Source organism: Serinus canaria, chromosome 8 (assembly GCF_022539315.1).
Source record: "Serinus canaria isolate serCan28SL12 chromosome 8, serCan2020, whole genome shotgun sequence".
Taxonomy (NCBI): Eukaryota; Metazoa; Chordata; class Aves; order Passeriformes; family Fringillidae; genus Serinus; species Serinus canaria.
Window position 1 is genome coordinate 11,143,323 of NC_066322.1, and position 21,903 is coordinate 11,165,225.

Consider the following 21,903-nt stretch of genomic DNA (forward strand, 5'->3'; position numbering starts at 1 on the left):
CCAGCCCTGGTGCTGCTCTGTTGAACTATACCAGTCAGTGGCCTGGTGCCTTCACCCTCCTAGCACAGAGCTGTCACCTTGGAGGAACTCCTGATGCTTCACATTGTGGGATTTAAAAATAGGAACCAGGGGAAGGAAGGAAGGAAATGCTCTTGGAGTTACAACATGGTAATTTCTAATTGTCATTTTTCTTTATCACCCCACCATCTATGAATTTTTCCAAGACCTTTAGTCCCAGCTGAAACCTCACTGATGTTACAGCCCCTAGCACACTGTAGCAACAGCAGCAAACTGCATGGCTCACAGAAGGGGAGGGTGATGGCCTTGGGGTTTAAAAAAGGGAATTCTTTACTGGTCACTGTTATATTAGACCAAGATTTTTACAGGAGCACAGCAATGGGCAGTTTTCTTTATTCTTATAAGAAAAAGATACAAAAATGTTAAATTGCAAAGAAAATTGTCCAAGAAGGGCTATGTCTGAGCTATGAGCTGAAAAAGCTGTCCCTCCTTCCTCCCACTCAACTTCTGACCCAGTTGCCTCTCAGTTGGTCATGACTTCACCCAACAGACAGGTTTATTTCCTCCTTCTCATGAAAACGCTCTAAAGATTTTGATTTATACCAGGAAGGATGTAAATATCATCCTGGACAAGGTTCAGTGGATCTGGCCATTTCTCCAGTGGCATCTGCTTCTGCAATGATAGTTCATTAAGGGAATTAAAGGAGAGGATTAGTCCAGTATTATAAAATCTCCCTCTATCCCAGCTCCAGAGATATGCAAATCTACTTCAGGGGCCTTTCACTGCAAAGGATAACTTAATTTCAGATTAATAAAATGGAAGACCTCTGTGTTTGTAGGTAGGTGTTGCATTTAGTGTCACACACACACAAAAAAATCCAAGAAATCCATATGCTCTGAGCCTTTCCAGTGCTAGCAGCCATCCCATGTGCACCTGAACCCCTGAATCGAAATGAAACCACTCCCTAAAATCCTTCTTGGGCCTTGCCCTGACAGCTTGCTTCCATGACTGTTACACAAAATGCCAAAACAGCTGTCAAGTCAATCTTAGCTACTAAAGGGTGCTTTTTTCAGGCAGTGAAACCTGGTATGCAGTTTCTCCAAATGCTGTTGTAAATTTTATTAAAATCAAAAGGCAGGCACAGTAAGTTTATCTCCAGCTATGAAGTATTTTCTTTATCATGTACTGCATCATTATAAAGACACAACTGAGCTATGGGAAGAATTATGTCACATTTTTATAAGGAAACTCCTCTGAGGTCTCCAAAACAATAAAAATGTTATAAAACTATATTATGCTGTGCATAATAAATTACAAGCTATTCTTAAATCTGATGCTTTCTGGTGGATTAACAAAAATACTGTAGTTTTATTGAGATTAATACTAATTCTAGTAATATGTCTGGGGGAAAATGAAATGAGGAGTCTTACCCACCTGAGGATGATTAAAATGATTTTATTTCCAAAGAGTATGTCTCTCTAGGCTTATTTTTTCCTGTCCTGGAGGTTGACATGCAACATTACTTCTACTTTTGGTGCAAAAGAAATAGGTTGTTATGTGACCTGCTAACATTGATGGTATGTTTTCAATAATAAGAATAGACATAGAAAAATGAGATCCTGATAATCACCTTGAAAATACAGGGGCAGGAAAGGTCTTAACTTGTCATGCACATTAATTTTAAAAATCTGCATTATGAACACATTTCATTTAGATGTTCTCAAATTGGTTGTATCCAAGTTTTGATTCCTTTGCTCCTGAGATGTAGGCTGTATTAGAGAGCAATATTAATCAACAGCTCCTGGAGATATGGAACTTGCCTCCAGTGAAAACTTTGCAACACCTGGTATTTTACATCAAAGGCCACTGTGTCCATAAGGTCCTTACTTGGCTTAGAGTGATCTATGGCAGGATTGCATTGCTCATAAAAAGGGTTTTTAAAAACAGTCAGACTGCCAAATCTTAGTGTTTTGTCACTACAGTGGATGTGTGAATCTTCACCTTTCAGTTTGGAGAAGCTGTTAACAGAGACCTTCATGACTTTTCAAAAATCCAGAAACAACTCTGAGCAGAATATCAGGGTCACCAGAAGTCATAAAATATCAAAATTACCAAACATCACTTTTGTAATTTTCTAAGGATCACTGTATGGTCTTTCTTTGGACTGATAAATGGATTTACTCAGTCTTTTTCTTGCATTATTGGGACTCTTAAAATAACGTGGAGGGTGTTGGGGTTTTTCTCTTCTCCAAGTTAGCACAGCAGTGGAGGCATTCTTTCTAGAGTGTCTGAGAAAGAGCATCCCAAGGGATGGGGGCAGCTCAGGCTGTGTCCTGTTCAGTGCCTGGGCTGCTGGATTCAGCTCTCAGTATTACCTAGACTGGAGGGTGCCACAGGACAGGATCCTCCCTTCTCTGCTGCTGCCACCTGTCAGGGGAAGGATGTGCCTTTACTGTGGTTCTAGAAGTGGCTGCTTTTGGGTGAGTTAGTTTCTCAGGAGCCTGGGTGCTTCTGGAAGTTGGAAATTTGACAGTGGTCTATCACAGGGTTGCCAGTAATGGCAGGAGATGGATTTTGTGCCTCTGACTTTTGGGATACAAAAATAGTGAGAAACTTAAGCATTCAAAATTTAAAGTGCCAGTGGGATTACCTCTGCAGCCTTAATTAATTTAAATTTATTATTTAATACCTTAATTATTGGTCTAATGAGCCTCTAAACCTAGTTTTAAATGATATGATTAATAACATGCTTTTGTTCTAGTGGTTCTGGCTTATTTATGTTCATGTGCTGGCCAGATGCAGGTGGAGAGCAGCTCTTTAACATTCTGTTTGCTCCACCATGCCCCAGGGTGGCTCTGTGCCATGTGGTACTTCATGACAGTGAAAGCCCTTCCTGAAGGCAGGTTGCCTAATTTCCTAATGGACACTCTTATGCCATTCACTCTAATGGCACACCTTGACATTAAAAATTATTACTGTTTTATAGAAAAGAAAGTGAGTCACAGGGAAAAGAATTAATGTGTCCTTTTATGCTGCTGTCCAATATCAAGTGCCTAAGATTTTTTTTCTCTTCAGAGCACTCAGCATTATGTATCAATTAATATGATCAAATTGTGACTCCTATTACCTTCAGTTGCAGCTGCAAGTACCCAGTGCATTGGTAAATAAGCCCTTGAGGTTTCAAATTCCAAGTCCAGAAAATGAGGAAAAATAATACCAGTGCCTAGCTATTAAATCAGAGACCATTGCAGTGGATTTCTGTTAGAGACAAGTTCAAAAACCACCTCTGCACTGCTGCTTTCAATGATTTAAATCCTCAGACTTCTGCAGCTTTTCTTTAAAAGCATTTCTCATGCACTATATCATTATTTTCTAGTAAATGAAGTGCTGATCCTGTAGGAAACAGCATATTCATGCAATGCTGATTCAAACTCATCTTTTGCAAGTTTCATTTTTTGAACTAGAAAAGGGTGGACAAATGGAAAAAAACCCCAAAACCCCAAATCTCACTCCAACTAAAAAAACCCGAAGCAAATCAAAAACCAAACAACAACTGGAATCCTGAAACTTCCTTTGGGGAAAGGATGGTGTGCTTGTGTCATTGAACAGTTCTGAGATCTGTATGCTCAGGCTGAATTCCTGTATTTCTTTAGTCTTGTGTTCAGTGCTGCAACTTGGATTTCAAGGTTGCTGTTTGGTCCAACAAGGCAATATTCACAAGTTTTTAAATTTTATTAAACACCTTAAGATCCCCTTATAAATGCATCTTTTCATCTTCCTGTTCACTATTCCACAGCAGTGTAGACAACTGTCCAAGGCAAGGCTGTTGTCAGCTGTGAACTGGTAAAATTGTTAATTAACACAATTGCATGGCAAAGATTTTGTTAATAATTTGCATGAGACTTGTCAGATGTTTGAAAAGATGTAAAGGTGTTTTCCTTGAGTATGTTTGTTAATAGTTTGAGGTGGACTCTTCAAAGTATGGCAACCTTTGCTACTGGCAACTTTTATGGGTGAAAGTAACTTCAATAACAATATATTTTTATGGGTGGAAGTAACTTCAGTAACAATATATTTTTATGGGTGAAAGCAACTTCAATAACAATATATTTTCCTCACTTTAAATCCAGTGGAGCAAAGTCTGTTGGCACTAGGGCACAGCGTGGTGGCTGGTGGGAGCCTCTGAAGGCTCCAAGGAGAGTGGGGATTGAACAGAGCAGTAGGGTAGCAGTTTATTGGGATTCAGAGGAGTAAAGCTCATGATTCCACATCTATAAGCAGCTTTTGCTGTTGCTCATGCTGTGGCTGGGCAAGACAGTAAATTTGCCAAGAACAGAATTTCACTGAGAGAATCTTAATGAAAGGAGTAGAGTTGGATTTCAGTATAATTCAATTGGTTTCATAACTCAGGAATCAAGTACAGAATGAGGTTTAAAAACAGGAATAGGGGGTTTTTGTGACTTTCTGACCATCTTCTGTAAAACTCCCCATGTGACACCTCTGCTACTGAGAAAATATTGCTTACTTTTGTGGTTGCACGAATCAAATTCTTTTCTACATGTCTAAACATTGTGGCCATAACTGAACAAAATATATCCAAGACAGGAAAAAAAAAATCGGTGAAAACCTTTATTCCTAAAATTATGGTAATCATGTTCAAGATTGATTTATGGCATGCTAAAATAATGCTAATTATTTCCAGAATCAAGACCCCCAGCTGCACTCAGGGCTAGTTTCCATCCTGTTTTGCGGTGGTGTGAGTAGGATGTTGCTGAACAAGGTGGCTCAGTCCTGACACTGCTGGGGTGAGACCCTCTCTGTGATAATTGAAGGGGGTGAAAAACTCCACCCTTCCCTGCACCAAAATTAATTCACCCCTGAATCAAATATATTTGTCTTTCTGCTGCACTTTAGCTTTTTCTTTCAAGTGCAAAGAAACATTAGATAAAGCCTTGGGAAGGGAGAGGTTTGGTGTGTTGGTTTTTGTTGTTGTTTTGTTTTTCTTTTTTGGCTTTTCTTTTTTTTTAAGACAAACTGTTTGGATAAGGACAGAGCTTAGCCCACAGAAACAGGCTGGATCTTTGGAGGAAGGAGGCAGGATGTGTCTCTGCTTCCTTGGTTCAGGGGGAGGCATTCTCCTAAGCTGAAATCTTGCTTTTAAATTTTGTTCCAATTTAAGGCCTTCCATGCCACGATTGAAGTTTGGCTGGTTCTTTTTCCTGAGCTCCTTTTATGTGCCCAGCTGTATTCTCCAGGATAAAATCTCATTAGAGGATAAAGTGACAGGGCCATATCTCAGTGGGAAACAGTGTCAGTACTTTTGTGATGTTATAGCTCATAAAAATAGTGGGAGTGTAAAGCAATGATAACAGAGCAAAGACTGTAAAAACCTTGTAGTGGAGAAACCAAATCCATCCTTTACTGAAGAATGTACAAGAAATACTTATCAACCATCTGTATTTTGTATTCAGCAGTTACCTGCAAATGACAGAGCATTTTCAAACACATCATTTAGCTTTTGAACACCCTTAAGAATATTTACTGGTGGGTTTTCTTCTCCTGGAGGCTGCAGCAATTCATACATTTGATTACTGTACTATTTTTATACAGACAAAACATCTAGTGGCATAAGCAGACACAGCACTCTTCAGAGTTGCTTGGCCTGTTTTAATTAGAGGAAAGCTGTCTGGGAGAGACACTGTTCTTTTCTAAGCATGTGGGGTTTTTGCTTTGTTTTGGGTTTTTTTCTCCCTGTGTTAAAAAAAGCCATTGTTTCTGTTAAAACACAATTAATTAAAAAATAAATTACAAATAACAGATGGCATACACTTTTTCATTTATATTAAAAAAATCCCAATAATCTGTGGTTCAGTGTAAAATGATCACTGGTTAATAACCATCTTTGAAACCAGAAACCTAAAGCTCTCAGATGAGCATGCATTGAAAACAAAATGTCAACAGTCTGGAAAGATTACTGATTTGTAGGGCTTGCTTTTTTTGCTTTCAAGAACTTCTACAGACCTCTGAATATTCATGTGTTCTTAGGTGTGGCCAACACTTGATTTTTTAATTTTTTTTAAATTTTTTTTATTTTTTATTTTAAAAAAATGTTTAGTTGCAATAAAGTTGGGAAGCCTTGATTTGAGAGTTAGTGTGTGTGCATTAGAGTGGGACTGGGGGAACACCAGGACATGCAAGGGCTGTGTGGCTGTGCTAAATTGTTACCATGACACCGAATACAGGGAGGTGATGAGCTGAATTTCCAATGGCAGGAATGGGGCTGAGCAATCCTCCTCTCCTGCCAGTGACACGTGCAGAAGTATTCTGTGACTAAAACTTTTTTTTTTAATGGATCTGGGTTGTCCTGCAGCTGAGTAAAGTTCAGATGGATTGTGCTGAGGAGGAAGCTGGGCAGGGCAGTGTATACTGGCTGTTTCAGTAAGGTGTACATGGCAAGCTTGCTTTACCTGTAAGGATATTCTGAAAAGTAACAGCAGAATTTGGGCTGTAACAAGCCCCACCTGCTCTCCTCAGCTTCTGAACTCCAGAATGTAGGAGAGGTTCACCTCTAAAATGAAGTAGTCAGGCTTGATTAAGCCTTTTTTTCTTACCTGGAAAATCAGCATCATTAAGAGTTTTAATTAAAATTTCATGTAGCATTTGGATAACCTGATAAGATTTCCTGTTCAAATCTTAACCTGCTGGTTTTTTAATCACTTCAAACTCTCCCTCTGCCATGGCATTGGGCTGCTGGGTACCTTAAATTTCTTACTTAGAGTGGTGTGTTACATGAGGTAAGGAGAAGGTTGGCTGAGAGGGCTGGGAAGATGAGATCTCTGGATAACAGCAGCGTGGATCTGTTACTCTGCCACTGACTCCAGATGCACCTGAAGTGTGAAAATGCCACCTTGTGTCATCCTTGTCTGATAAAACTTTGTAGTGGCAGCAAGTGTAAGAACAGGTTCTTCCTTTTTGGCACATTTTCTCTATGTGAACCAGAATCTGATTTCAGTGATCAGTGAGATGACAGCTTTCAGACTTTCTGTAAGCCTGCACTTTTAAAATACAGATGTGGGACTAAAAAATTACCTTACTGTTTAAATCTGAGATTTTTGGATATGAAGTTCTTACCACAGGTGAAAGTGCAGCTCCATCAGTGCCACGGTGTCCAGGCACCAAACAAACCAACTGTTCCTGGCACAGCCTGCCCAGCAGAACTACCCACACTGGCACCACAGGCTCCTGCTTGGATGCTGGATTGTGCAGCTGTATTAACCTCTGCAAATTGGGGCTCAATCAGCCTTCTCCACAAAGGGTTGATTTCTGAAGACAGAATTAGTTTTTAAGAGTTAGAATTGCTGCCCACACAACCATATTGCCCCAAGGTTACATCACCACAGGAATGTATCAGAAGGGTTTGGACTAGATGGAAAACATGCAATGGCTTTGTCCCCAGAACTGAAGGTCTTTGTCCTCAGGACTGGAAGTAGTGACTTTGTGTGGCCTGTCACAATGACTCAGACTTGAAAGGCAGATTCACACTGCCTTTGACATCCCTACCAGGCAACAACAGCCAACAGTGCTAATTTTGGATGGGAAGTTGCAAGCATGACTGAAATCTATGTGAGCTATGTTTGGCCTAAAGCTGATTTCAAGAATATCACAAATTCAGGTAAAGCACTCCATGACACTCATGGAATGATGTGCTTACAGTGGCTGTTTGCTTTTATCACTTGGTGGATGCCTTTCCTCTTGCAGTTTCCCTGAGGTGAAATTAGCCCAGCCTAAGGCTGGACCTTCTGTTGCTCTTTGTGGGGATCTCAGCTCAAGTCACACCTTCAGTTTTGTCCCAAGGAGAAAATAAAGTGAAATCTCATATCTCTCCTGAAAGAGAGAAGGATGGCTGCTGTGTTCATGCTAATGATGAAGTATTTTTAAGATAAATATCTATTTACAAAAAGTCTAAAAGTTAAAGTTCACCACACTTTGTCTGATGTGATGTTTAGAATCAAAGCATGTCAGAGGTGCTTAAAACAAGACAACTACCCATGCCTCTGCCTTTCCCTGAGGAATATAATTCACTGGAAATCCCTCAGTGCTTTGGACATGTTGAAATGGTTGACCTTTTCAGATGGTTTCTCTCCAGCCTCATTCCTTTCATGCTTTACAGAGCTGGCACAGTGGAGGGTGGTGGGAATGGAATATTTTTCATTTGCCTCAGATGAAAACTTCTTTCACACAGGTGAAAGGAATAGTTTCAGTCCAAGGAAAACAAGGTTCTCGACTGCTGGAGAGAAAAATAGGCAGTTATTTTTTATTGAGGAAAGAATTAGTTATTTGTTTATCTTATTCAGTAAGAAACAGAGCTTTGTTACAGAACTCCTTATGAATAACTAGTACTTAAAGACACACAAACTGCTATCCAGAATGATCTAACACTGGTTGGTGCTACCCTCTAATAGAAAATGTTGTAAATCCCTCTTTTACTACCTTCTTCCACTGACTGTCATTGAGATATTTCTTTATGTTAGTCAACACAGACAGGAACTTCACTCAGTTCTTTTTCATCAGTCTTCCCAGCAATACTACAGTTTTCAGCCCAAGAGCTTTGGCCTGTGGCTGTAATTGAGCAAGGAAGTGCATTTCCAGTGGTGAGAGGTGCTGAGGAGTCTGCAGGACCTGTGTAAGAGTACAGCAATTTGCAAAGGCCAAAAACACATTGGCATCTTCTCTGGAAATGCACAGCAAGGCAGCTAAGGATTGTGAGCAGGAGAAATCCCCCCAGGCCCTTTCTGCTCTGCTCTGGAGGAGGATTTGCCCCTGCATATACAAATGAGGACACCTAGATCCTTTAGCTTCAACCTACTTACTGTCTGCAGGGATGGCACCTGGACAGGGGAGGCTCCCAGGCAGGGAACAGTATTGCTGTTAAATGTGCAGCCCATCTAACCCTTCTGGCTCCCCCCCATTGAGGGGCTCTGTGGTAAATGATCCTTTAACATGAACGGGAGGGCACTGCCTGCATGGAAACACCAGCTGCTGCAGAGAGGATAAAAAACCCACTGCAAGGAATTTACTGAGGGAGCCAGAGAGCTTCGGGTACCAAAGCAGCAGGAGTGAAGCAATGTGGCACCAAAGGAATACAGGGAAGGTGCCAAGCACAGAAAATGCAAAGGGTTCCAGTGAGAAGTACTGAGAAAGAGACTGCAGGAGAAGTGACAAAAGTGAAGTAGAAGCTTTATGATATACAGAGTATGTTATGTAAGAGGAGAATTTAAATTTGATGAGATTATGTAAAGTGAAAGATTTCTTCAACAGCTGAATGTATTCATCTGCGCTTTACCCCACTTTCTTATCTTAAGAAAGTCCAAAGAAAGTTGCACAAGCAAAAAACCTCAACAAACCCAAGCTTTCATTCCCTGTGACAGATGCCAGCTCTTCACTCAAAAAGCCCTGCCCCACACAACGCAAACACGTCTGGTGGGACATTGGGGCTGCTTGCTGATAATGAGTACTTCTCATAGGGCAGCAATTTATACAAAGGGAAGCCTGCTGTACAGGGAAAAGGGCTGAACACAAAACAGCACTGCACTCTAACAAGCAGCGTAAGGATTTTTACAGCCCCAATAACAGAGAGAGTTTGGACCTTTCTGCCCGGCTGTCAGCAGCCGTCCCTGAGCACAGCCGGGATCAGCGATAAACACCCTGCTCGCAGGCATTGCAGAGCCCCTGCAGGGTACACACGGCCGCTCGCCCGTCCCGGAGCTCAGCAAAACGCTCTGGAGCCATGAATCAAACTCGATCATGTGACGGAGGGGAGGTGCTGGGCTGGCTCCCAGCCAGTGGCAGGAGCTGAGGGGTGGAACGAACGGGGCATAGAAAGACTAATATGACTAACGGAGCCTGGGTGCGTGGTACCTTCCTTTGGATCTACGGGAATGTAGGCTCTAGCAGTTCTGCAGCTCTGCCAGCCTCTTGCCTGACACTGGAACTGCTGCTCATAAAGTAGAATCCTGCTGCTCTTTGGTAGGAAGGATAGAGAAAGAACATGGCCTGCATTTTGAAGGTAAATCTCTATCTGTTGCTTGAATGCATTGTTAGAGAGCCCCTCGCTGCTCAGAGGCGTGGATTTGGTATAGTCCTAATGCATCTTCGTTGTCTTTTTGAGTCCTGGCTGTGTTTGGCAAATGAATATGGAGAGATTCTGCAACGCAGAGCTGTGCTGCTTCCCTCTGCCATTCTTTCTCTCTTCCTCTGCATTGTCAGAACTGTGAGCTAGCGGGAAGAGAAGTGCGTATGGAATAATGGGAGGGGGGAGAGGGGCTCTGGCTTGTCTCAGCTTTGTCTGCGCTGGATTCCTTCAGGAGCAATAGCATTTGGGCAGCAGACTTCCAGCACAAAGGACAAAACGGGCAACTTATTTTCCTTTCCTAAGCATGCAGCATTTACTGCTCTTAAAGCAACGGCTGCAGATGTCCACAGCTGTCCCAGCTGCTCCTTAAGCACACGCTCCCCTGCTGAATCTGCTCCAGATCCACACGCTCCACACAATTACACTTGGTATTTAACCGCATTTTCTAATTAAGCAACCTCTTTGATAGCGGGTTTTCCCCCTTCATGCCAGCAAATAGAAGCGTAAACTTACCGTGTGATCACATGCTTTCTCCTGCCTGTTCCCCTCGCCGAGGTAAAAGTGTTTGGAGCCCGCATGGCATGGAGATGGAGGGAGCATCGGCGGCGCTGGGATTGAATGGAGGGGAGGAGGCGGAAGTGCGGCCAGCCGGGAACAAGCGGCGTTTGTTCCCCTGGGCGCTGTCACTTGCAGCGAGTCACTGTCCTGTGCCTGCCTTCCGAGTGCTCGGATCCAGATCTATTTGTTAACCTGGTCTGCTTCAGGTCCTCTTGTTTCCTGCTCTGTTTCAGATCCATTTTTACTTCCTTGCCGCTTTCTGTGCATACTTTGTGTGTATTCTTGCTCTGTTTCTTTCAGCAAGTAAAGCTGATCTGGGAGTTCTTTGTCATTTGCAATCTGATCTTCTAGCATGGAGCTGATGATCTCAAACTTTGGGATGGCTGTCATAGCAGTTGCTTTCGGCGTGTCAGCAAAGTGGATACACTGCAAAACTTTAAAACAGCTTCGCGATAATGAACATTTAGGTGTCTCCATGAATCCAATCCTTAGCATTACTTCTGGGCATTCAGCTTTGAAAAAAAGTTGTTATTTTTCTGAACTCTTTCCCCATTCATTCATTCATTCTCAACTAGTGGGTCTGTGGTACACGGATGCTTTTTGAGTTGTCTGTCTTGTAGGCTGTTGGTAGCTTAATAAATCTGGCCAAGTCTGCTGCAAGTGCAGGTTCCTCCTGAACTAGCAGGTTCTGCTTGGAGCTAGATGGTAACAAACTCCTTTAGTCAGCAGTAATGCAGCTCAGAGTTGTGATTTGAGATGAGAAGATGTGAGCTCTGTGAATGGAGCCTGGTTTCACAAAGATAAGCATGTGCACTCCTGTTTAAACACTCCTAAATGACTTTGGTTGGATCTGCCAGTGATCGGGAAAACAGAATTTCTTATTTTTAAAAAAATTCTGTGGCAAGATCACATGCAAAATCTTCCTTTTGGCCATAAGAGTTAAGTAAGAATCCTTTTACAAGAAAACTCCAGTGTCTCTTTTGCCCTCCTAATTGTTTCCTCTGCAGTCTGGTGACATAGTCTGCCACAAGCATGACTTGGAGTTTGAATTATAATGCAATAAAAAGCTTCTGTTTGCCTGGGCCAGGAACTCCATTTGGTGGTTATTCTGATGATTAAATCAATAGATTAATTGGTATTCCTTGACAGACAGCCTTCTTCCAGCTTAATTCTTAATCTTGTTAATACAGGCAGGTGCAAGGATAAAAAGTGAAACAGATACGAGAAGATTAGCATTGCCATAAGGCAAGCTGGATTTTCTCTGACATACATCCCACAGGAGTAATTTAAATATCTAGCTCGAGATACTTACTTGTATATAAGTTTTTAATGTAATGTCTAAAGCTTTTTCCCTAACAAGGAAATTCAAAATGATATGTATATATTTTGACATGACACTAGGCTCATTCTTTCCTGAAAACAATAAACCTGTTAGTTGCACCCTTCCCTTTCCCTCGGGTTTGCACTGAGCTTGTGTGGAAACTGGAAAAAAAACCTCTAGAAATCTGTAGGTATCGATTTGAAATAAGTGGTTGCACAGTGGATGGGAAGCCAGAACAGCTGTGTGTCCTTTCCACTTCAGCCCTGAGTGTCTCTCTGACTCTGCCTTGTGGCTTGCCCTCCTCTCTTCCTAGATTTTTAACCCCCTGACAAAGATGTTGAGACTTGCTGAATGTTGGAGTTCCATGTGAGTGAGAGTTTAATATAGATGTGATTGGATAGAGGTGTCTGTAAAGTGCAAAGATCAAGGGTGGTGGTTAATAATTAGCTGTGGTTACTTGGAGTGGGTATGAGTGTGTTAGAAGAGCATCTTTAGATGTGAGCATCTCCTTATACTCTGACTACTGCATGAAATAATCTGTGTGTGCACCCTGTGCAAAAATGTTTTGGAGGGGATTCTCCTTAAGGGTGCCTGCTGTCTCTCTGGAGTTTGTTGAGCACTCTTCCTAGGTAAGAGTGATGGGGATGTTACTGATGTTATGTGGCTCCAGAAACTTTACCTTCTAGTCAGTAGTGGGGCATTCTCAGTAAAACCAGTGAAATTATTATTTTGATGCATTCTCTCCTGTGTTAAAGAAAAGCAGGGAAAGATGCAAGTTCTAAAGTGCATGATGTGTTTTTATTTTCTCTGTCATGTCTTTAAAAAACATGCCAAGTGGCTGAGTGAAGTGTAGGCACTTTTTGGAAGCAAACAGTTGATCTTATGCTGGTTACTATGGTAGCTGCATGTCACCTTGCCAGCTACTAGATTAGCAGTGATTACTAGTTATGTAGTCACTCTTGTCCCTAATGATATTGAAGTCCCTAAGTTCCACTATATCTGCCAGTGACTCTTGAAGATGAGGACAGATTTCACACGATAAATTACTTCCTACTCCACTTCCTGCATAATTGAAAAATAATACTTCAAAGTATGTGTCATTTTATGATAAACACAGCATGAATGATAACACTCTCTAAAGCCATGATATCCCCCTGTGAAGATTGGATCATGATATTTTAAAGCAACTAGGCCAGGTAACTTAGTTTGCCCAGGCTGCACTTTGCAGGAGATTGTGTCTGACCCTGTTCCCAAACTCTTCTTTTTGAATGGAAGTTTTGAAGATGATGGGGATGGATTATGTTGTCATCTGAGTACAATTTTCACTGTGCAGGCTTCATGTGGTAGAGTTTAATAAACAAAATCCGAGTGTGAGGAGCCTGTACAGTGAGGACTAAGCATGAAATCTAGAAGACACTTCCTTCTGGTTTGTGTGCTGTGGATTTGCTGTGCAGTGAACAACAGAGGTTCTATGTGCCTGGGGGCTGAATGTGACCTTCCCTCAACAGGGATCACAAACCTTCAGCAGAACTCTGTGGTCTAAATATTATTTGCATAATGTGAGGTGATGTTCTTATTACCACAGCTGATTGAGGGTCCTCTCAAAGTAAGCAGGTGGCCAATTAAAATTTATAGACTCTTTAATATTTTAAAAATCTAATTTAAAGATTTAAAGAACTGTTTTGCAAAGCATAACTTACAGGTTTCAAACAAACAAAACCCTTCAGCACAGGCATGTGGCTCTTCTGCAGGTTGTTGTCAAAGTTGGCAGTACCTGTGTGTTCATCTACAGTTCTTTTACATGTTTCCTCTCCATGGTTATCTCCACTGCTTTAATTAAATTCACAGGTTGCATTTTTCCCTTAGTGCACATAGTGAACTGTTTTTGGCAGGAATTTTCTTTGAGAGATTTTTCTGAGTGTTCAATGGCCTATGTCTGATTGGGGTCCTCAGACACTGCAGTAATACAGATAATATTACTATCTACAGGCATATGCTCCATCTGCACTTTTGAGACTAAAATAGCAAAGCTGATCTCATTACATTGAATTTTTTCACCCTGGCAAGTAGCTGTTCAGAGGGGAGAGACAGAAGGTCTGAAAGGATTTGATCCCAGTGTTTGGATGCTTGTGATCTTGGATATTTAGTTGTTAATTTGATTTTTTTAAACCTCTGTGTACATGACAGTGAGTGTGGATATTTCCTCCCAAGTTTCTATATCATCAAAAGTGTGTTCTCTCTTTCAGTCTGCTCTCTTGTGCAGAGTGGGCTGTGAGTCTCACCACAACTCCATTCTCTACTAGAAATTTGCAGGATGCAAACATTGCCATAGATTTGACCTCTCTATCCTGCTTGAATCAGGTCCAAGATAATTCACATTCTGCCTTGACTGTTAAATTGACTGCAGCAATGTTTATGCATGGTCCATCCGTTCCTCTGTGTTGAGAGTTGTGCTTGGATCCTCTCTGATTGTCATGCTGTGCTCTTCCTTCTGATGTGACCAGAGATGGAGAGATCCCTGGGAAAGGAACAAGGGTGACCTCCCCTCCACCTGGGAGGATGCTGCACTGATGGGCCAATTCCCAGCATTTGCTGCAGGTTTGCTGTAATGTGAGCTCTCTCCTCAGCCTGTCTTAACCTGATCAACAGCTCTGTGGGCTGCAGCATTTCTCTTGTAACTGGAATCATTCCTAGGTTGTATCTCTAGGGAGGGAAGGTGTAAATATGCAAAGGTGGCCCCTATGAGGTGTGCATAAATGAGCTGGAAAGTAGTAGGTAGATGCAACAAGGAGTTACAGAGAAGAATCAAGATTTCTGAGGTAATAAGCATTTTTCTTGTGGATCACTCCATGCTTATTTGTTATGGGTTAATGTTCCCATCCTTTTTCACCCCACCCAATGAAACTGGCAAAACTTCATTTTTAATTCTTCCTAATGCTCCTTCTTCATTGGATATTTCTATTTTTAATAAATTTCTTACAATTACTCTGTTTCTAAACAAAATGCTTCTTTTTTGGTGGTTCTACATTGTTTACCTCTAAATTGCTCCAAAGTAAATGAAGCTGCATTAATGAATGCCAGGGCTAGGATTTGCTGCATCATGGTCCAGTGGTGCTTAATTACCATGCAAGATTTAATGGAGTGTAGTATACAGAATTTTGTAATGTGTTTTTTGTTATGTTCACTTCTTGAAAACTTAAGGAAAATTAAATTCTGAGAAGTATAAAACTGCTTTTCACTCTCACTTGCAATGACCTTAAACTAATCATACTTTAGGGACAATATATTAGCCCCCTCCCAGAAAGAGACAGCACCTAGTCAGTCTAGTAATACAAGGGGACTTGCTTTGGTTGAATGAATTTGCTTTTGATGCCCACGTAGCTGAACCAAGAAAACCTCCAGTTTTCAGCACATTTCACTTAGTTTAAAACTGGAGATTTGTGTCTGACTTGGAGGTGTGAAAACTAAAACCACAAAACCAGCATGAAGTTATGATGTGTCTTATACCTTCAAGTAGTTATTTGATAAAGCAATAATGGGGAAAGGTTTTTGTCTTGCAGTTCATCTTCAAACAGTGAAGCCCGTGTCCCCCAGATGTTCTGTTCCCCCCAACCAGGGGCACACTGTCTGTGTGCTGTTTGAGCAGCCTGGTTTAAGGAAAGGTGTCCCTGCCCAAAGTGATTTGGCCAAGTTGCCCAGTGGATTCTGTGATTATCAGGGGTATGGAATCACATATTAAAGGGAATTGTCTCAAAATTCAGCCATTTGTAGACTTGTGTGTCAGCTTTGGTGTTTATATCTTGTTCATTTATTTTTCAATTTCCTTTTTGAAGTCCTGAATGCCAGATAACTTGGCAAGGCAGAGCATGACATAAACCATCACAGAAAGCAGCAAATTGCTCTACTTTAACATAACATATTGAAATTCCTTGCGATACAAGGCAGATGTGCTATTGCCTATTTCTAGTGACACGGCATCCACAAGAAAAGCACACCTTGTTTTCTTGCCAAACATTCATGATTGATTTAAGGGAGTGTGAAATGCAGCTAAAGGACCCCATATTTTAGGTTTTAATCACAAGTATCACAACATCTGTGTGGTTAATTTAAAAAGGCAGAGCTTTTAGCATTTTGTCTGTTCCTTTGGCATGTTTCATTCCAGCAGTATCTTATGTGCCTTCCAGAAGTCTAATACTGGACATGGTGATCTTTCCAGGATTTGTTTTCTCATCTTTTCCCAGGAAAGCAGTATCTATGCAGCTAAAAAAAAGTCAATCTATGCAGATTGATTTTTTTTAAGAGGATTTTTTTCTGTGTCTGGCTTAAAGAGGAAAAAAGTTTTCTGTGTGTTTTCTAAGAGAGGTAAAATACTTACACATGAAATGGAAAGTGAATTTCTTTATCTTCCTGGTGGCTAATGGATAAATCTAATTTTTGGACCAATCTGCTCCCCAGAACAGCTTTTACCATACTATGGAGAGCTATTTTGTGCTGGTGCTTTCATATGCTTTCTGGGTGCTGTACAGGTGTACTAATTTTTTTCTAACTCAGTCAACTAGCTAAAGTTATGAGTACAAAATCTGTATAAATGGGATTTGTATTTAAAATAATGACAGTTATTTTGGTTTTGATTATTTTAGAAGGAGCACCTGAAACACATGACAATTTTTGGTTTATATATTTGTGAGTGGGTAAAATACCATGCTGGATATTCTTTTTCATATTTACTATTGAGAAGAACAAAGGTGCGGCAGGAAATGAGCTGGAAGGGTTTAGGAGATGAGCTCTTGCAAGTGATGCTGTTCAGGAGCAATGGTTCCTGAGATGTAAAGGCAGTCCTGTTAAGCAGTTCTTGTTTACCTGCATAGCATGTGTGACATTTAAAATTAACATGGGAGCACTACACTTGCTAACAATTAAATGAAGCAGTAGCTTCTTACCAAAGATACGTTTTCAGCAATTTGCATTAAAAACAAGCAGAGGAGTGCTGGCCTAGGCAGGCAGGATGGCAGGTGTGGAGCAGTTGGAAGTAATCAGAAAAAACATGTTTATTTCATGGGAACAGCAATTTGGACAGAAGATGTGTGAATGAATTATTTGTAGTTCCTGTTTCTTCTAATGATGTGTTCCTTGCAGTGTTTGTTTGGTGTAGGATTGGGTAACTTATTGGGTAACTTTCTTAAATTATTTTCTTAAAATTATATATAATCTTAATACTAGAAGTTTGCCAAGGCTTTGGCAAAGAGAATGTCCCCCTGAGCATGTAACAACATGAGACTTTGTTCCATGAGGTTTGGTGATTTAATTCTAACCTAAAGGAAAAGCCAGAAGCCAAATACCAATTATTTTTTTTCTTTGAGTTTTGCAACCTTATATTAACCATCAACTTTTAGTTTCCTCCAAATCTATTGTTTAGTCAGATTTGAACATAATTATTTTCTTGGACTGATGGGTTGTCATTACAATGAAGAAATAACAATGTGTATTGATTATTAACCCTTTAATATACACAGTGTTATTATTACTAACCTGTTGAGGCCCTTAGAGTGCTTCTGGGTGTACTTTCAATAATTATCAGTACATTATTTTACATTAGATTATAAAATCATGTGCCTGTGGTTTGTGTATGTACTCAAAGTTACTATGATCTGGCCCTTCTCCATAAGTGGAAATCACTTTATCTTTTAGATTAATTCAAAAAGAATGGAAGGCTTTTGTGTTTTGATGTGTTGTGTTCGGCTGTGGGGTGCAGTTAGACCAGAATAAAGTTACTATAAAAATCTGTTTGGTTTGATTTGTCAGGGGACTAAATATTTTAATTTCAGGTTATGTGTGTCCACAATAGGGGTTATATGATTATTTAAATTCCTTATAGTTTTGCTAAACTTTTCTACCTTAGTCATCTGAGCCATGTGGATAAGTTATTTACAAGTTACTTCATGTCAGCTGATCTGTTAATAGTTTTCCTGTGTTTACATTGAACTCTGACAAGCTAGCCAGGTTAAAATCAGCTATTAACACAAGGGAGCTTTCTATTACTGCTTCTTATGTGGAAACAAAAAAACCCAACATTTAAAAAATGGAATGGAGAATGAGGCTGACTCATTCTGTGGGATCCTTGGGAGCTGTGGAATGTGTAATGTGGGGAAAAAACTAGTGGAAGACACATCTTTAGTAACTGGGGAATGGAAGTTTTGCCAAAAGAAAAGCTTTTGTAACTTTTTTCCATATGATTACAGAGAGAATTTCAGACAGCTGTCTGTGTGTGTGTCTTTTCTGTCTTTTTTCCATTTTCTTCCATGGGGTGTAAAATATTTTTACAGAAAAATTAGTTTTACCCTACTAAATGTTTTTCTTGAGAGCAGCAGTTGGGAGAGAAAAGAATACTCCAAACTAGAGAGAAGAAATGGCACCTTCTGGGAATGCTTCTTGAATAGCATCTTTACTTTATTGTGCACATTCTCTCAGCCAGTGTAAAGTTCTCTGTTCCTGTTGCAGGGACCTGGAAGTCTGTCTCTCCAGTTCCCAACTCTTACTATGAAATGGATTTTATACTGTGTTTTTACTTTGTGTTTGCTGCCACTTGCCCACTCCTATTTCATTAAACCAATTAAAGTCTCTTAGTGGTTTTGCCAGGTCAGTTAAGGAGAAAACAGAGAACTGAAGACCTGGAAACGCCATTGAAGCTTCCCCCACTCTAACCATGCTTCTTCCTCTTGGGAACCCTAAATATGGAGGCTCAGTGCCTTGTCTGTGACTGCCTTAACCCAGAGAGCAGGCTGGGGTGGCAGAGCCAGGCAGGCAGTGTGTGGCTGTGTCCCAGGGAGCAGCACATCCCAGCCCCTCCTCAGCCCAGCTCTGCCCCATCACCTGCAGCTGCTCACCTGCCCTCCGTGCTGCAGCACAGCTGCTGCATAAACCAAACATGCAGCTGGGTCTTTCTGCTTTCTTGAGTGTTAGTTTTAAGATTTTAGTTTCCTGAGTATTGCAGGGTTGTGTTTGGCCCAGCTGAGAGGGTGGAACAAGTATGAGACAGTGGCCTAGAAGGGGGCAGGAAATCTCTATGAGGTTCCTCCTACCAAAATACTCCTGCAAGAGTAGGAGCTCATAGTGTTTGTTGAGACTGCCTACACATTGGCCAGACTGGATCCAGCCACTGTTTAAATGGGAAGTTCTGTAGCAGAAATTCGGCTTTATTCTGTGTAGGCCCTGCTGCCCTGAGTTGCACAGGAAGCAAGGCACAGTTTGATAAAGTGCTGCCTGCTGAGTGCTGGAATATGGTTTTCTAGTGTGCCTGGAAAAAAGGGAGTTTTTCCTATTTCATGCGATCCTGATGGAGGTAATTGTTTGTCCTGGGCTTGTAGCACCTGTATAAGCTTTCCCAGGTGAGCTGGTTCCATGCTGTCCAGCTGTGCTCTCTTTGGACAATGCCCCATGGCCATCTCCCATGTCTGTAGGTGCCACCACCTCCTCACCTGCAGCCCTGCACAAACGGCAGGTACCACAAAGTATTTCCATTCTCAACTTCCACACTTGACTGAATGTAAGCCTAATTTATTTAGGAAGTTGTAATGTGTTCTAATAGCACTAATGCTGCAGTTTTAGACAGTAATTGTACCCAAGCAGCCTTATAGACAGTTAGTGACTGTGTCTGTTGAACCTGTGCTTTCAGGCCCTTTATTTCTTCAGATGCAGTCTCTTACTCAGCAAATGAGTGTGTCTATACATAGATCTATAGCCTTAAAATGTTTGGTATTCTTTTATGCTTCCTGTTTCTACAGATCATAGATTTTATTTCTATCACTGTGTCCTCCAGCCAAATTTTTATAATTAGAGAATGATTACCCATTGTTGTGTCAGTCAGAGAGCTTGGATGAGCTATTCGAAGTCCACTCTACTTCAGTATGTTTCATATTGTGGCCAAAGAAGACCAGACAAAATTTTCCCTTTTTGGATCCTACAAGAGCAAGAGACAGCAGTGACAGCACTGTAGGTGGTCTTTATTGATAGAGTGATGTTTGTCTGACACATAAAAAATACCAAAGTTGCTTGTGATCTCGTATTGGATTCTGGATTCTGAAAACATTTTGTTTCCCTTGTTGTTTTACCAAATGCCGATATTCCCAGTTTTACCAAAATCGATATTCCTAGTTTGACCACTTGTTGGAAAGGCCTTGTGTTAGTTCTCTGCTGTCTCCCAGGGGTGCTTTTGAGACACACGAGATGAAGCTCAGCTGGCATTTTGTTAGAACTTTACTTGCACAGCATTCTTTGCCTCTTGGTGAGGCTTGTAAAATGAGTATTTCTGAAAATTCAGCTCTCGGTATTAGCTACAACTGATGTTCCACTTGGTGGCACTTATGATTTAACAAGAAGAATGACTGTGTCTTTTTCCCCCATTGAAAACTTGCATGAGACCTTATTACCGCTCCCCATTCATTGATTCCAGGGGGAGAAGCTGACTTTGGTGTTCTTGTTCTGAATGCAAACTGTGAGAGCTGTTAGAACTCCTCTCTTTTGCCTTTTACTTCACATCCTCAGTTTCAAATCTGCCTGAGGCCATTGCAGTGAGGGACAATTGTACAGTGAAAAGCTCATTCCCCAATGGGCAGATACCATGCAGGTCACAGATACTGTGGAAATGGATGATAACTTGTTTTTACCTTTAAAATCTGCAGGAAAACATTATCAGTGACACTGTAAAGAAAATGGGATTTGACAGCGTTGCTCCTTTTTAGTTCTTTTCTTTCTGCCCCATCTTTCTCTCCAGGGGAATCCTAAGCCCCTCATGAATAAGGCCAGAGAGCTGAATTTCCTTCTGGGCCCCAAGGCAAGGTACCATGGCTTGTCAGGATTTTGCTAATGTTGCCATTAAGCATCCCTCGTGTTTGCAAAGTGTCTTGTGAAGCATTGCATGAAAGTGCTCTAAAACGAGCTAGGGAAAAATGTCATCCATTTATGGAAATAAACAGTCTTGCAAGAAGGAATATGGAAAACTCATCAGTATGTTAGATGAAACTGTGGGAAGTCTACTTGAGGGGTGTCTGTGTGGAACTAAAATAAAACAAAAACCTGAACGTTCAATTGATTTAAAAGGAAACATTTATTTTCTTGTGCTAAATGAAAATGAGTTTTGAAATTGTTCAGTCTCCAGGTCTCTAGCAGCCTGAGATGTGTGATTACTAGTCATAAATTTCTTCAATGAGTAAAGTGTTCTGTAAACAGCTGTGCAGTTTATTAATTGTCAGTTTTATTGTTTATCAGTATTTTATTACTAATTACAAAAAATTTCCTGTTTTCATAGGATCGTAGAACAATTTGGGTTGGAAGGGACCTTTAAAGGTTATCTCATTGCTTGGACCAGATGTGTTATGGTAACATTGATCTAATGTTTCCCTTTAGTTGACATAGGATTGTTTTGGTTCAAAACAGAGATTATTCATTTTATGTAAAGGAATTTTGCTTTGCTTTTCAAGCCAACACTAGTGACCTTTGATCCAGACAAAACTGGGAAAAAAAAGCTTTACTTACATAGCACTAGCATTGCTTTACTTCATTTTCCCGACCATCTATAGTTGGGAAAAACGTGAGATTATGGGATCTGTGTTGAATCATGGGGATGGTATTCCAGGCAACTGGGAAGACTAAAGCTGTTTTGCATGCTTCTGTAATTACTAGACAGGCAGAGTACAGAGGAATGTCATTGGTAACCAACTCACTGTCTAGATGATGTTCTTTAATATGCCCTGGAGTAAAAAGCATAAATTATTTTTGTGCTTTAATAGGCATGTTTCCTTTCCAGAATTTATAAGTGCTTATAAATTCAGTGAGAAAGGTATTAAAAACTTCAGAGAATGAATCAGGTTTTGCTGA

General features: G+C 40.8%; 1 protein-coding gene and 1 long non-coding RNA gene across 2 annotated transcripts in view; one reads left to right on the forward strand and one right to left on the reverse strand.

Moving 5' to 3' along the window:
• Positions 1-6,763: 6,763 nt before the first annotated feature.
• On the reverse strand, positions 6,764-10,839 carry LOC127059866 (uncharacterized). Its single transcript, XR_007778169.1, has 3 exons — positions 10,665-10,839; positions 8,143-8,306; positions 6,764-7,342 (listed from the first exon to the last, which is right to left on the reverse strand). It is a non-coding gene; the product is annotated as an uncharacterized LOC127059866 (long non-coding RNA).
• ST6GALNAC3 (ST6 N-acetylgalactosaminide alpha-2,6-sialyltransferase 3) overlaps positions 9,875-21,903 on the forward strand; it is a 211,745-nt gene continuing 199,716 nt past the window's right edge. The window contains exon 1 of the mRNA XM_050977596.1: positions 9,875-10,085. Coding sequence (XP_050833553.1) covers positions 10,068-10,085 — 18 coding nt within the window. The 5' untranslated portion in view covers positions 9,875-10,067. The remainder of the gene's footprint in view (positions 10,086-21,903) is intronic.